This window comes from Montipora foliosa, chromosome 12 (genome assembly GCF_036669935.1).
Source record: "Montipora foliosa isolate CH-2021 chromosome 12, ASM3666993v2, whole genome shotgun sequence".
NCBI lineage: Eukaryota > Metazoa > Cnidaria > Anthozoa > Scleractinia > Acroporidae > Montipora > Montipora foliosa.
In genome coordinates, this window is record NC_090880.1 from 29,722,749 (window position 1) to 29,737,748 (window position 15,000).

Below are 15,000 nucleotides of genomic sequence, written 5' to 3' on the forward strand. Positions count from 1 at the left end.
ATTATTATAGGAAAAAGTCAAAATTTTATGACAAAATCTGCAGCCAGTTTTCATCTGCTTAGATCCCACAGTCAATTTCTGAGCTTAACCCTTTCAGGCCCGAGGGGTTCCCCATTGACGAGTAAAATCGTCTGGCGTTAGACAGAGTAAAATCTATAAGTGCCATTTGGCACTATCGGGCCTGAAAGGGTTAAAGCAACATCTTAAGGACGGTGGCTACTAATTCAACGGATAATTTTGCCATGGTTTACTGAACTTGAAGCAGAAGCACTGATCTTAACAAGTGTTAAAATCAAAAAGAAATCTGGGGGTAACCTGCACATTTTTCAAAGATAATTACAGCAACGTATGGCGTTCTTTTCCAAATTGAAGCTAATAATTTTGAAAAATGCATGCCTTGGTTATCTCAGTTTTCTTTTTGGATACCAAGAGAACTTGCTAGTAAGTTTTGCTTTCTCTGCAAAGTTTTGAACCGCCTGTATTAATACGGCGGGTCTAATTTGCAGGTCGCGGGTTGCAGGTTGCGGGTTGCAGGTCATTGTTTCACCAATACAGAAAGTATCCTAAACATTCTTAAAAGCTAACCTTAGGCCTAATTAGGCCTAAACAAAAGTTTTTAGGCCTAAGGTTAGCTTTTATGAATGTTTAGGATACTTTCTGTATTAGTGAAACAATGACCTGCAACCCGCGACCTGCGACCTGCAACCTGCAAATTAGACCTGCCGGTATTAATAAGCACCACATGCACCCATAGGAAATCCGAGTGTCTCGAGATGTACAGAATGTATGCACAATAACAATAGTAGGCACTGTCCTCAAGCCAATTTGTTTTCCATTTTGAGGTCAAAAAAGAGACACAAGGTACCGCTACATTGTACTTGCTTGGAAGTATTAAAACACAAAATCCCTCAATTACATGTACCAAATGAATAATAATTGAGAGCACTCAAACTGAACACTAATATTAAGTCATATTCTTTATAAACAGCCCACTCAGAGAGCTAATAAAATAATGACTAGGTAGTTAAAGAGTTTCCATGTTGCTGAGCATTGAAGATCAAACCCTGCACAATTTCCCGGCCAGTTCTTACACTGTATAGGCACTTAAATATCAATCATGCCCAGTCCTTACGATATATAATGACATCAAAGTGTCAACTAATCGCCTACCTTCCCACTACATGAATTCTCTCCAAGCCATAATACCGATGTTGTGGATTCACCACCAAGGTGTGGTTGTAAAAATGAAGCCGAACATTAGAAGCTTTCAAAAATTGCAACAGTTTCTCAGAGCAGTACAGGTTGTTGCAACCTTGTCCAAATGGACGCACAGGAATACCATCTGTTGGTGGTGGGTATTCTGTCCGGAAGGTTATTATCTCTCCACTAGACTCTCTTACCCTGAAAAATATTGATAATGCCAATTATTAAAAGGGGTTATCACAAGTCAAGAGAATGTTTCTGATGTTTTGTTATGGATAGCAGTAAGTTGTATTTTCTGCTGGCTCAGGGGTCTGGGCCCAAGTAGCCTTTAAATTATGTGCTCAGTGCTTTTGTCAGTTGCTTTTTCGCTGTCTGCCTTTGCTGGCTGAAATTTCAGAGCCCTAGTTCCCACCCAGCGCTCAAATTACTCAGAGTTCATCATCAGTACTACTACTTATCCTCATCGGGCCCATGAGGACTCTTTAGGCCGGGTTGGTTTCCGTAATCATCAGTATTGGTTGGATATTCGTTGTCAGAATTCAAATTTAACCATTGAAGCAATATATAATAATACATATAGTTATGCTTCCATTGTATACAATGCTAGGTTGAGTTGGCTTGAGAAATAAATACTTATAATGATTATTACTCAGTTGGTGGTGAATAAAACATTCACTGATAATAATATTCTTCGGGGTCATTATACTCAAGCTTTACTCATCTCTCCCACAAATCATTCACTACTTTGCTCCAATGAAGGCTGGGCCATATAATTATTGCTAAAAGCATCAGCTCACATACCTGCTAGTAAATTCTAACAATTATTGTCACTTGCTAGTTTTAATTATCCACTCATTTGATGAGGTTTACCAAATTTTTGCTTTTTACCCTCACCAAGACTGAACTAAAGTAGTCAGGTTATTTGGAAATTTAAACCCCTTCATTCATCTCAGAACCCTCATTCATAAACTTGCATCAATGGGACATTTTGCAATGACTGCAAAAATTCTCGTGCGCTCATTGGCTAATTTTTATTGTCAATAAGTGGACAGATACATAAATTTATAATTTATCATCAAATTATGCGATAATGACGCAATATTGCTCGCGTCAGATTGAAGTTTCTCGCATTTTTGTCTCACTCTCTTCTCGTGTTTTGACTTAATTTTGACCCCTCTGCCTTTTTGTTAATTGTAAAAAACAGATTGATGTCAGTTGTTCATGCGTCTGTCCTGTTAATTATTGATCATGAATTTCGTCATAACATTGTCTGCAGCTATCGCCTGGTGGATCCACAGCTACTGCTACTTTGACAATGATATGACGACATTCATGATCAATAACAGGACAAACGCATGAAAAACTGACATCAATTATTTGTTAATTCACCCATATTGTTTCCAATTGGGGCATGGAGTTTCAGCTGCTGTCACACAGTGGTCTTCCTGAGGTGAAAAGACCTTTAAGTTGCGATACCTTGAGTCCTGTTATACACATATTATAAAATAATTTTCATCTTGCACCTCTGTGCAAAGCAAACTTGTCCAAATATATTAGTAATAAACTTAGCTTCAGTAATTAACCAGTGGAAAACTATGTCCCTCACTCAACCCATTGACGCCTGGGAGTGAGACTCTATAAACACCAAACAATTTTACTTTTCACCTGGGGGTGTCCTCAGGGACCCTCGGAAGAGTCAATGGGTTTATACATGTATAGCAAGCCCAAATATTTAATTAATTATAAAAGGTTCAATTAGGTAATGAACCTTTTATAATTCCTGCAAATTTGATGAAGCTCTAGATGAAACCTTACGTGTTGTTAAACTGAATACAGTTAACAGCATCCGGTTCAGTTAGTGGCCCATTATTTGGTAGGTTGAATGAGCCTTGACAGTTTTCAGCAAAATATTGCCATGGTTGATAAGTTCTTCCCCCATCTGTTGATCGTTGAATTGAAATTGCACTCGGCAAAGGTCCATAGAAGGTTAGGAGAACATAGAACACCTTTAATAGGAAACAAATTACATGTTATAAAGGTTGCCAAATTACAAACAGCTTGACTGTTTAATTTGCTATTTAAAACCTTGCAATGGAAATAGCATCTGGGAGAGGTCAGGGTGAAGGGACATGTACTCCCTGCTGCTTTGTGAAACATACTGGTTACTTGATTTCCCTATGTCTGGACTTAAAGTTACAGTGAAGCCGTGTAGAATGAAAATTCCTTACATGAAAATTGTTAATTTGTTGTTATCGGTAATTTTCTACTTCGGAGCAAGGGACGGCACAGTGGTGAGACGCTGCACTCACCTCCCATCAATATTGTGGCACGGGTTCGATTCCCAGACTCACCGTCACATGTGAGTTGAGTGTTTTGGTTCTCTACTCTGCACCAAGAAGTTTCTCTGGTTACTCTCTGAGTGGTTACTCTGGTTTTCCCGTCTCAACAAAAACCAATAAAAATTATTTGATTTGATTGAGTTAATTTCATTAGTATCCCCAATTAGTGTTCTGGTGCTAAATCCATCGACACTTAAATAATTAAAGTTGTTATTATTATTATTATCATTATTATTAATTTGTCAAATTGAATATAATTATTTTCATTGACAATTTTTTAGTAATGACTAGGCATTGTTTTTTACAAGACAATTACTCTGCGGGACAATAACGTGCATGTATTTTGCACATGATTTTCCAAAAACACTTGTCCAATAGATTTAAGTTTGATTTAAGATAATTTGCTTGCCAATTAAGGATATTTTCCACCTTCACAGTTGGAAAATTTCAATGGAATTCCCAGACTGTAATCAGTCTAAACAGTTATAAAACATTCAACAAAAAGTCTAGGACTGACTGAAGCGTCATTAATACACCTGTACCTGTAATCGCATGTAAGACAAATTGATATCAATGGTGGCATTTTCTGTAAGCTCCGACAACCAAAAGCCTAGTGTATCTCCATCAGTAGCCAGCTCAATCGGATGCGCTGTGTCAGCCAAGCGAGGCACTGTGTCATCAAGATTACCTTCCACATTTCTACGACACCTTGCTGGAGCTGTGATCATAATTTCAGGATGCGTAGGTGGACAACGGCAACCGCTTGCAACATATGCCGATGGCAGGGTGCCAGTAAATGCTTCAACCACTTCTCTGAGAAAATAAATATAAGTAAAAGAGATAAATCCTTGCAAGTCTGCAAATATTATTATGCACACACACACACACACACACACAAGTAATTTTTCTTAATAACAAAAAATATAAAACTAAGAATATAATGGTTTAAGTCAGTCTTCTGACAAGAAGTAGCCCACGAGCTCGCAAGCTCACTTGTTTTGGGTATCGAGAGAGTACTGCCAGCATGCAAGAAGAATGGGGTAAGACAGTCAGACTTGCACATGAGCTATTATTATTATTGATTTTTGCTTTTTTCCCAACTCTGTGGTATTCCTCATTCATTGACAACTGATTTAATTTTACTACCTGTTTGTCAATGCTTGTGGGTACGTCAGTATATCCTGCATCAAACCCTCATATTGATCATTGCCTGAAATTAATAATATTATTGTAAATTAATATGCAAATCAAGCAAAATTAACCACGGCTTTAAGTTGCAAATCAAATTTAAAGGGGCTAGGTCACGCAATTTTAGGCAATTTCAGCACTGATCGAATGGTCGTAGAATTAACTAAAATATCAAAATAACTGTTCAAAACTATAGAAGAACTGTAACAAAACACCGGGAAGCCAAGAAGGGACATGGATGGACAAAACTAGAGAGGATTGAAATGGATTGAATTCGGTAAATTTGAAAAACGTCGGCCCACCTTTTTTCAAATTTATATCAGTTTATATCAAAATGTCATTTGCACAGCTGGAAAATCATTCTCAGTAGTTATGTGGCCATGATTTTGCAAATGAAAGACTCTTGCTCTGCCAATTTGACGTTTAGAGCTCATAATTAACAAAATTGAACAAAATTACCTAAAATAGCGTGACCTAGCCCCTTTAAAGATTATGTATGGAAAAGAAGAGCAGAACTATTGTTATTATAAGAATACCAGCTATTATACATGTAGTTGGTTTTCATCTGACGCCACAGCAGCCATGTTGGTGCACAGAACAATAGAGAAAAAAGTCCTTTGTAATGCAAAAAATGAGCTATAATTGTTTTGTGTGAATTCAACATGGCCGTCCCGTCGCATCACTGAAAACCATCTATAGTTTATCACAAGGACAAGGACTTTTTTGTAAAAATTTCAGCCATTTTTTCAAACCAGATGGCAGGTACATGTATATAGTTATGAAATCTCTAAGAGAACCAGAGGAAAATAATAAAAATCTTCAAGTTGGCACAAGGGAAAGAAAAAAAGCAGGAAAAATCGCACCACCCTATATATCTACATGACTTTTTTGTAGAATTTGAAAAACAGCATTACTGAATATAATTATAATTATGTAGTTGGCACTATGCTTTTAATTTTTTGGCTTGTCATCAAATATCTGCTGATTGATTGTTGTTGGAATTAGGTGTCACAAGGTAACCGTTGCTCTTAAAGTGGATTTGAACAGAATGATAATTACTCAACTTGCTGCAGGATGATTACTTCGTCTCTTGCTTTTTTTATTTCCTTATGGAAAAGCAGAGGGGTTATGCATTCAAAGACTAGTGAAAACGTTAGACCACTAAAAAAGATCATCTGATTGCTAGTTGTTACAAGGCCCATGAGATAAATGAATGCACAGTTTCTGCTGCTATAACTTTATCTCCTCAAGAGTTCATTCCCAAATTCTTAAAGGAAACTGCAGATTAGAAATCAGATTGGCTGAAATACAGTATTAAGTACCAATACTCAAGAAGACACTGCTGTTGACAAATGGCTGGTATAACAATAATGAATGATTATTGGCACTTGTAGGAATTTGCAGGAAGCCACGCACTTCGCATGCTTAAAGAGATTTTTACGACTCCACACAGGGGTTGCAGCCCTCTGATTTGGCTGGAATCATCAGGAATTGAAACAATCTACATTAACCTTCTCTGAGTCATATTTTTCACTTATATGTCCAAAAATGCACATAACTTAAGATGCAGCCCCAATTTCACATCCAACACAAAGTGTTCCTTAGAGCTGAAGCCTTTGCTACCTGTTTCCAACAACAAGGTAAGCGTAAAGATGAGCGTTATTTTTAGCTTCAGGTAAATGCAGCTGTTTTTTCCAGCAGGTACAAAACAAAGGTCTCTGAGGTCACAGGTCTCTGTATTGGTAAAACAGAGACTTGTGATCTGAGACCTGTGTTTTCCGTACATGTGACTGCCCCTGTTTATCCATACTTTAGAGCAGCATTTGTGGGACACTTCAAATGTGACGTTACCTGTCTGGATTCCAAGACATGAGTGTCATCATCTTAAAATTGAAGTTCCAAGGGAAAAGTCAAAGAGCAAGGGGTATACTTCATGAAGCTTTATATTGAAATTTATGTGCATCACGGTAATTAAGGCCATTTCTGGACATCTCTGTACATTTCAGGGTGTGCCTTTCTGATTTTGACAGTGTTAGGGCCTATAAATAATACCTTTACTTTGGTCTCCCTTGTTAAAAAACATGTAATGTTAAATGTGATGAAATGCTCATTCAGATACTGACTTACTTTCATTGATACTAAATCATTAAAGGTGCTATTACACTATGAAATGTTTCGTGCAATGTTTTGGCGACACTGTGGTGGGACAAGTTGCACGAAACATTTCACAGTGTAACATACCCTGCAATGACCAAAATTGTTGCGAGACAAGTTGCACGAAAAGTAGAACCTAATTCTACTTTCGGCAACAGCTGACTTGCAACTTGTCTCGCAATGATTTTGGCCGTTGCAGGGTATGTTACATTGTGAAATGTTTCGTGCAACTTGTCCCGCCACAATTTTGTAGCCAAAACATTGCGAAACACGTTGCACAAAACATTTCACAGTGTAACAGTGCCTTAATAGTTTGTTAGGGCCAGATTATAAGCCTGCAAACTAATGTCTGCGAGTGGGTGACTTTTAACTGAGACCTGAATGCTGAGTGTACAGTGTGCATGTAGCTTAAATTATAACCCATGCTCTTGGCAATTTTCTTACCGGCATCATTCCTACCAATCATGATCACACCAATGGAATCCTGTAGGGGACCACTTAAAATGACACTACTGACAGTCAGTAGCTCGCCATCAATGTAATATGACAAACTATTATCAATGACTGCTACAGTTATAAAATGCCATTCGTCTGCATTGAGTTTTTCACTCTCACTCTGTAAAAGGGTGTATGTTACTGTAAGCGACGCATTTCCACCAACAGGCATATAACGAAACGTCAAATCATAATCTTGTATGATAAGCTGGAAAATATTGGAATAAGGTGGGGTACTCCGTTGGTCCTTGGAAATGATTGTCCTGTTGGAAAAAAGGGTTGGAACAAAAAAGATCATTAGGTAAGTCACAATAATAATATAATGTCACAAATAAAAATAATTATTACTATGGTGATACACATATTAGTCTCTTACCCTGGTTCAAGAGGTTTTTCTTTCTTTTTCTTCTCAGACGAAATTTAGACACGAAGCGGCGACAACAGACAATGAAAAAAGTTAATCTCTGGTTTCAGTCCCTGAGAACCTCATTCCCATGTAATATTTACATCAGTATCATGACTGTCGATTCTGATTGGTAGATATTTTAACACCTCACAATTCAATTTGATTGGTTGACTGAGGGGAAGGTGGAGATACATGTACTGTGTTTGTCACATTTATAGCTGACAACGAAGCGTGTGATAGCTCACAATTGTCATTGGGTGTTTCTGCACGGAAATGAGATTCTCAGGAAACTGAAAATAGATGTTCTTTCGCCGTCCATTATCACCACTTAATACCACCATTCTGTCATAGATTTTAATTGCAGGTGATCATGAAATCATTGTCTTTCCCTGATAAGACTTGCAGGTCCACCTGATCTCTTGTAAATTACAATGACACAACAGCACGAGCAAGGGAAGTTCAGTGACTCACAATCCGCTGTGTTTTAGCTACACGTTTGATCCCCTAGACTAAAAACACCTGATCAGTGTTATCAGTGTATAATATTATCATCTTACAAGTTACCCTGATAGACAGAGCAAAAGTCTCCCACTAGCCTCAATTTTATTAACAAAATTATTATTCTTTTGAATTTTACCCATTGTTTGCATCAAAGCAAAAGAATATTTAATTCCTCTACCATTATGAAATAACTTAATAATTATTATTTGTCAAAAAAATGCACAAAATCCAGACAAGTTTAACTACGACTACTTACATAAATTCAAGGATAGTACTTCACGTATCATTGGAGTGATTTTAGAAATACCAGGACACTTATAATGGTATTCCTGTAGCAGCATCCTTTTGCAGAACGAGGCATCCCATAAATAATACAATGTACATGCTTTATATGCAACTAGTAAATTGGATGTGTATTCTAGAATCTAGCCCTTGAGAGTGGCTAATTATCCTCAACACACTTTTCCACTTCATTTTATTCTCCGAAATCGTCCCAAATAAATTGCGTTGTTTTTTTAACCTTATGGTTAAAATTTCACCTTTTTATTGGCTTTGAAAGGTGGGGGAAAATTGGTCACACTCTGATCCATAACCTGATGCAGCGCAGGGGAATGGGTTCGATACCGGGTTGATGCCACAGACAGCTTTGCATTGAGATATTGTAGTTCTTTTAAACCATTTCACTCCTGTAAGGGCCACTGAGACTTCTAGATTTTACTCTGGCTAACACCAGATTTTACTTGTCAATGGGGAACCCCACAGGAGTGAAAGGGTTAAAAACAGCAATGCAAATTATTTTGTGAGTGTCAGCCCTTACCCAGCTGGTATCGATCCAATTCCCCTTCATTGCTAGCTTGGTTATGGATCAAAGGTACGCAACCAATTGTCCCCTCTTTCAAAGCCAATAAGGCCCGGTTCAAACGTCGAACTTTTCATGTGCCGAATCTAATGCAAATGAGTGAAAACAAGAGATTTTTCTCATTTGCATTCGATTCGGCACATGAAAAGTTCGACGTTTGAACGTGGCCTTAGAAAGTAAAATTTCAATCAAAAGGTTCTGAAAACAACACCATGTACTTGGGACGATTTCGGGGAATAAATTAAGTGTTGAGGTGATAGGTACTTTAGCATCTCGCTTGCACTGACACACACAACGTCGCCTTCCTACCCACAGTGCATAAAAACTCATCCACAACCAAACTCGCGCATGTGGTCGATTATTTGTATCAGGTGAAGGCGAGTTGTAGGCGAGTTAAACATACACAAGTTGACCAGTGTTCGCTGCCATGAGCCAGTCAAACTGGTCCCTATAAGATATATTTCCATGGATCACCACAGCATGTAGCTGCAGGGTGAATCAGCAATAAAGTCAAACAAAGCCGGGCCATCACTTACCCACGATTTCCAGCCTTTTGTTTTATCCACACGCTTACAGTGAAACCAGGATTGACGTAGTTTACGGGAGGAAAACGTAACGCTTGTATGTAAGAATTTCCTTGAAACCGGTAAGAATTTACACTCGAGCCATTTCTCGGTTCACCATCTTGAGTAACACTTTGATTGAGTGAACTTTTCACCAAATCTAAACCATCGGGTTTGCTAGAACCACAGTTCGCGCAACAACCAAACACACAAGTGTTTATAAAACAAGTCTGCAGAGAAGCCGGTGATTTTGAAGACCGACAGTAGTCAGTTGCAGTTGCTCCACAAGTAGAAGACGATCTGACTGGCTTAAATGGAGCAAGATCCTCTAAATTTGGAAAGTAACCAGGCTGTCCACTAGTAAGCGTTTGATGCCACAGAAATAACAAACTCCACGTTAAAAAATACCCTCCGCCTTTGGAGCGACGAATTAAACTCATCATGCACATTTCTGAGAGCTTGTGGTTGTACTTGACATCCAAACAGAGTCGAATATGAGATCGATAATTATACTGAAATGCACACACACACGTACAAACAAGGCACTTCAATTAGAAGTATTGTTCGAATACCGATAGAGTCTCATCTCCAACTTCTCCAGGAACCACAAAAAGAGCTTTCCGCTTTGCCAACAGATTCAAAAGTAGACGTTGAAATCAACTATCGAACTCATGGATTATGGTTGATGCAGGTTGAATAAATTTCCGTAATGCTGAGGACACAACGGTTCTCATTGGCTAATGAGCTTGAAAAAACCTTGGCAACCAGTCGCTACTTGGTAAACTAATGCGGAGAGGAAGAACAACAGTGGATGAAAGCATCTCATTACATTTTGAAATTTTTTTAAAGCAAAAAGTGAGCGGAAACAGACAATTTTGAATATATCAAATTTATAGAGAGATACCATATATGGAATATGTGTAGGGAGACCATATGGGAGGTTAACATGGATTATATGCCGAGCTTTAAAACGCTTTATACACGACGTGTTCTTATCGGCCGCTGTTGTCGTCAAGCAAAGAAGTTTGTTTTTCGTTTTGTGACCATTGAGATGTAAACAGTTTGATTTAATTCTCAAAGGTACACAATTAAACGATCAATTTGACATATCATTCATGGCTGTATCTTGCAAAATAAAAATTCTACAAGTGAAACAACTTTCATGTGTCATGCAAGAGAGTGTGATTCCCTGTAACATGCGTCACACTGAAAACACTTCAAATGACGAATTTGTACATGGCATTGATTTCATCCAAGTTCCTGTTATAATTACTATCGTGCAAAAATCATAGCAGTAATTTCGGTATTATTGTAAAACACGTTAACATTTACATTCTTGGTCGCGATACAAAGTGAGCAAGGAGTTTAACTGGTTTACTTACATTTCTTTTGTTATTTCTTACTGTTAACTTAGATAAGTAGAACTGCAGTACTTTGAAATAAAAATTACATGTACTATTGGGTTCCAAAAATCATAAGGCACTCTAATACAAATCTACGAACTATGTATTATAAAGTGACTCCCTCGTTGGCACGTAACGATAGCATAGCGATACGCAGTATCGTAAAGCACTGGAGTGGCACATTGCAAAGTGTGCGCACGCGCCTTGCGAAAGGTAACATGCTTTGTTTCATCACGAATTTCAGAATAACTACAGGAGCTAATACCTTTGCAGCTAAAATACATAGCATATACAGATACATACTAAATACATAATATTTAAAGTTATATTCATTAAAAAAAAACAGCCGCGTGCTGTATAAAATGAGGCCCAGGATTCTCTTTTAAAACCAGTAAACTCATAGGTACGGATAAAATCAGGTAGCGCATTCCACAACTTAGCTGATACGTAAGAACAAAACAGACCATACTTGGTTGTCCTAGGTTTATTGTTTGAAAGACAAAATCGGATTTTCGCGAAGATCATGCATACGAAGGGGACGGGAAAGAAAAAGTATTTTTCATATAAGCAGAAAACCCCTTTTTTCCAAAAAAAAAACAAACAAACAAACAAACATACTTTTATGAAGTAATATGAGGATATTTTGAATGCGCTTATTCCATAGAGATGTAGAATTTGACTTTAGTAGTAAGAGGGCAGGTCATCTGCAAATATAAATCTCGTTATTCTCTTACTGATTTACATTATAGCGTTTCTTTGACACGAGGATTACAGCGAAATAAAAGCACAAGTTTCTCGCGAATTTTCTATTATAAAAACGCGTTCAGAAACCCAAACTCTACGTTAACAGCACACACCACGCCTATTCCTGAGTATCTGGCTAGAAATCTATTCCTCTGGCTGCGCTTCAGCCATTGTATGAGAGCTAGTCTCGTGCCCAAAAAGAATTCTGGGTAATTCTGCCATTCCATGATAAGGGAAGACTCCCGATTCTCATTTTATATTTTTTTTCATAAGTGTCGGACCATCCAGTCCTACCAGAAAAATACCGCACCCATTGAAGTTTTAAGCTTTCATAACCTGCCCAAATTGTATCGGTAGGTCCTGGAATTCGTCCACAGATAGGCCAGAGAGACAACTTCACTCGTGAACCGCCATGTTTACAACAGAGCAGTTTAAGCGTCCCAGTTTGCATGAAACCATCTCTCGCCTCTGTCTCCAGAAGACCAGACACGCACGGTTCTTACGTTACGTTTATGCCTTTAAAATCGTGAACTGAAATGTCAATTGCTGGTAAAGACCAGCATGATAATTTTTTTGGTAGGCTAGGTATCGGAGAGCCACAGAACATTTACGCATGCGCTGACGGAATGTTTGAACAAAAGAAAAAAACGCAGTACCTCCAGACATCCGGCGCTGGAGCGTCGTACCAAACGAGTCATCCCGGGATTTCGGCCCGTGCGATCGCTTTTGGACGCAGTTGGCCCTTCACTGCTTTCTGCTACCGACCTTGCCTCCCGGTACGGCATTGAGGGAGAGATATGTCGGCCCCTAAACCATATGTGACAAATCCCACGCCTACTCACAGCTCCAAACCGCCCTTGTCAATATAGAGCAAGAATTCGATGGCTTAAATATTCAAGAGAAAAGTCATTTTATCTCACATATGGTAAGCACTGGAGTCGCAGATTACAAAGTGTGCGCATGCGCCCTGTGAAAGGTAACATACATACATGCATAAACTTTATTTCATCTCGAATTTCAGAATAACTACAGGAGCTAATGTCTTTGCAGCTAAAATACATAGCATTTACAGATACATACTAAATACATAATATTTTAAGATATATGCATTAAAAAGGAAAGCCGCTGTACAAAATGCGGCCCTTGATTCTCTTTTAAAACCAGTAAACTCATAGGTACGGATAAAATCAGGTAGCACATTCCGCAACTTAGCTGATACGTAAGAAAAAAGAGCTAAGACCATAACTGGTTGTTCTAGGTTTATTGAGGGACAGAATGGATCGGAATTTTCGCGAAGATCATGCATAAGAAAAGAACGGGAGAGAAAACGTATTTTTCATATAAGAAGAAAACCCCATTTTTTCCAAAAAAAAAAAACCAAACAAACATACTTTTATGAAGTAATATGAGGATATTTTGAATGCGCTTATTGCATAGAGATGTAGAGTTTGACTTTAGTAGTAAGAGGACAGGTCATCTGCAAATATAAATCTCGTTATTCTCTTACTGATTTACATTATAGCGTTTCTTTGACACGAGGATTACAGCGAAATGAAAGCACAAGTTTCTCGCGAATTTTTACTGGGTTGCCAGTAGGCAAACCCAGTCAAGATCCGTGTTTGATTTCGTGGTTTTTTAATTTTTTTTTTCCGTGTCGGGAAAAGTCTTGCCTATCAGTCCCCTGCTAAGTGGTGTCTTTGTGTATAGAGTCCTTTTTGCGCATTTTGTTAGCTTTGAGGGGACTGGGGTAATGTGTAGATTTCCCTGGTGAACGCAGGAGAACATTTAATTATTAAACCTGCAATGGCGTTGAAAGTCATTGTAACGCGAATGGCGTTTTAGTGGAAAAAATATACCTTTATGAGATGAAGAATGGAACGTCAATTGGAGTAATGAAACAGGCGGGGAAAATAAATATCTGGATCTTAAAAGCGACGAGGAATGGTCTTCGACAACAGTTGCAGTCGGATATGAGAAAGTGTGCGTTGTTTCTAATCTTATTTTATAAACTGTGCTGGTATGTAGAACACTGACAGTAAGTGGGAAATTCAGTATGGGTGTAAAAGGAATCGAACATCTTGAATGTATCACAGTGTTAACCGAAGTGGCATCTCATTTGTCTGGCAATTTGCATTTAATTTGTAGTCAAGCGGTATAGTTTTCGAGTAAAAAAATAATTGAAAATGTGACAGTGAAGAATTATTGGAAAGAAAGCTTGTTGTCTATTTTGTGCTTCGGAAAAGGTTCTTTAGGAAAGAGTTTAATCTTGAACTGAGAACTTTATTCATTTGCATATCGTATGGTTTGTGAGACGGATTGTTTCTTGTTTGCACGCACGCAATTGGAATAGAAAGGGTTTTGTTTGTCACCAATAGACCTTATTCATAAATGGCGGTCACATTTATAATTCTTTTGTCCAAGCGCAATTAGCCTACCAAGCCTCATTTTAGAGCAAGAATTCTTTTAATTCACTCTATGGTATCGAGGCTTGGTAGGCTAATTTGCACTTGGACAAAAGAATTATAAATTGATCACCATTTATGAATAAGGTCTATAGCAAATATGTTGTTAGTTTCAATAAATTTCACGCTGGAAAGGTTTTTGTGAGATGTTTCAACCGTTGTGATTCATTAGGGCCATTTATACGGGAGAAAATAAGACGCGTCTTAAATAGGACGCGAACTGTACCATTTATACGTTCGCGTCCTACATAGACGCGAAATCTCGTATAAATGGTACGAATGGTAGAAAAATCCATCAAAAAATTTTCAGTAGTTACTTTGTGCTAATCCGAGTATGGAGGACGATATAATATTACAATACGTAAACTCCTGGAGAAGGACGATGTTACAATCCATTCTGAGAATTCAAAGGAACTCTTCACTCCAGCATCGATTTTCTCGATAAGCAGTGAATCACGAAAAATCAATCCAGTACCTCCACCAGGACGATCGGTTCGAAGTTGATCGAGAAATTTATACCCAGTAGGACACATTTCAGCCCTAGTAGCATCATCATCAGAACGTAACCAAGTTTCAGTTATTGCACAGAGATCAATTTTCCGCTCACAGATGTAATCAAAAATATCCGAAGATTTATTCCTGATAGATCTTGCGTTAACGAGACAGAATAGCATAGATGGGTG

At 38.1% G+C, this 15,000-nt stretch overlaps 1 protein-coding gene across 1 annotated transcript in view; it reads right to left on the minus strand.

The window, feature by feature from the left end:
- LOC137978400 (usherin-like) overlaps window positions 1-10,387 on the minus strand; it is a 54,134-nt gene extending 43,747 nt beyond the window's left edge. The window contains exons 1-6 of the mRNA XM_068825296.1: window positions 9,682-10,387; window positions 7,329-7,642; window positions 4,689-4,752; window positions 4,085-4,355; window positions 3,019-3,209; window positions 1,171-1,401 (exon numbers count right to left, since the gene is read on the minus strand). Of these exons, the coding sequence (XP_068681397.1) occupies window positions 1,171-1,401; window positions 3,019-3,209; window positions 4,085-4,355; window positions 4,689-4,752; window positions 7,329-7,642; window positions 9,682-10,157 (1,547 nt within the window). The 5' untranslated portion in view covers window positions 10,158-10,387. The remainder of the gene's footprint in view (window positions 1-1,170; window positions 1,402-3,018; window positions 3,210-4,084; window positions 4,356-4,688; window positions 4,753-7,328; window positions 7,643-9,681) is intronic.
- Window positions 10,388-15,000: the final 4,613 nt, after the last annotated feature.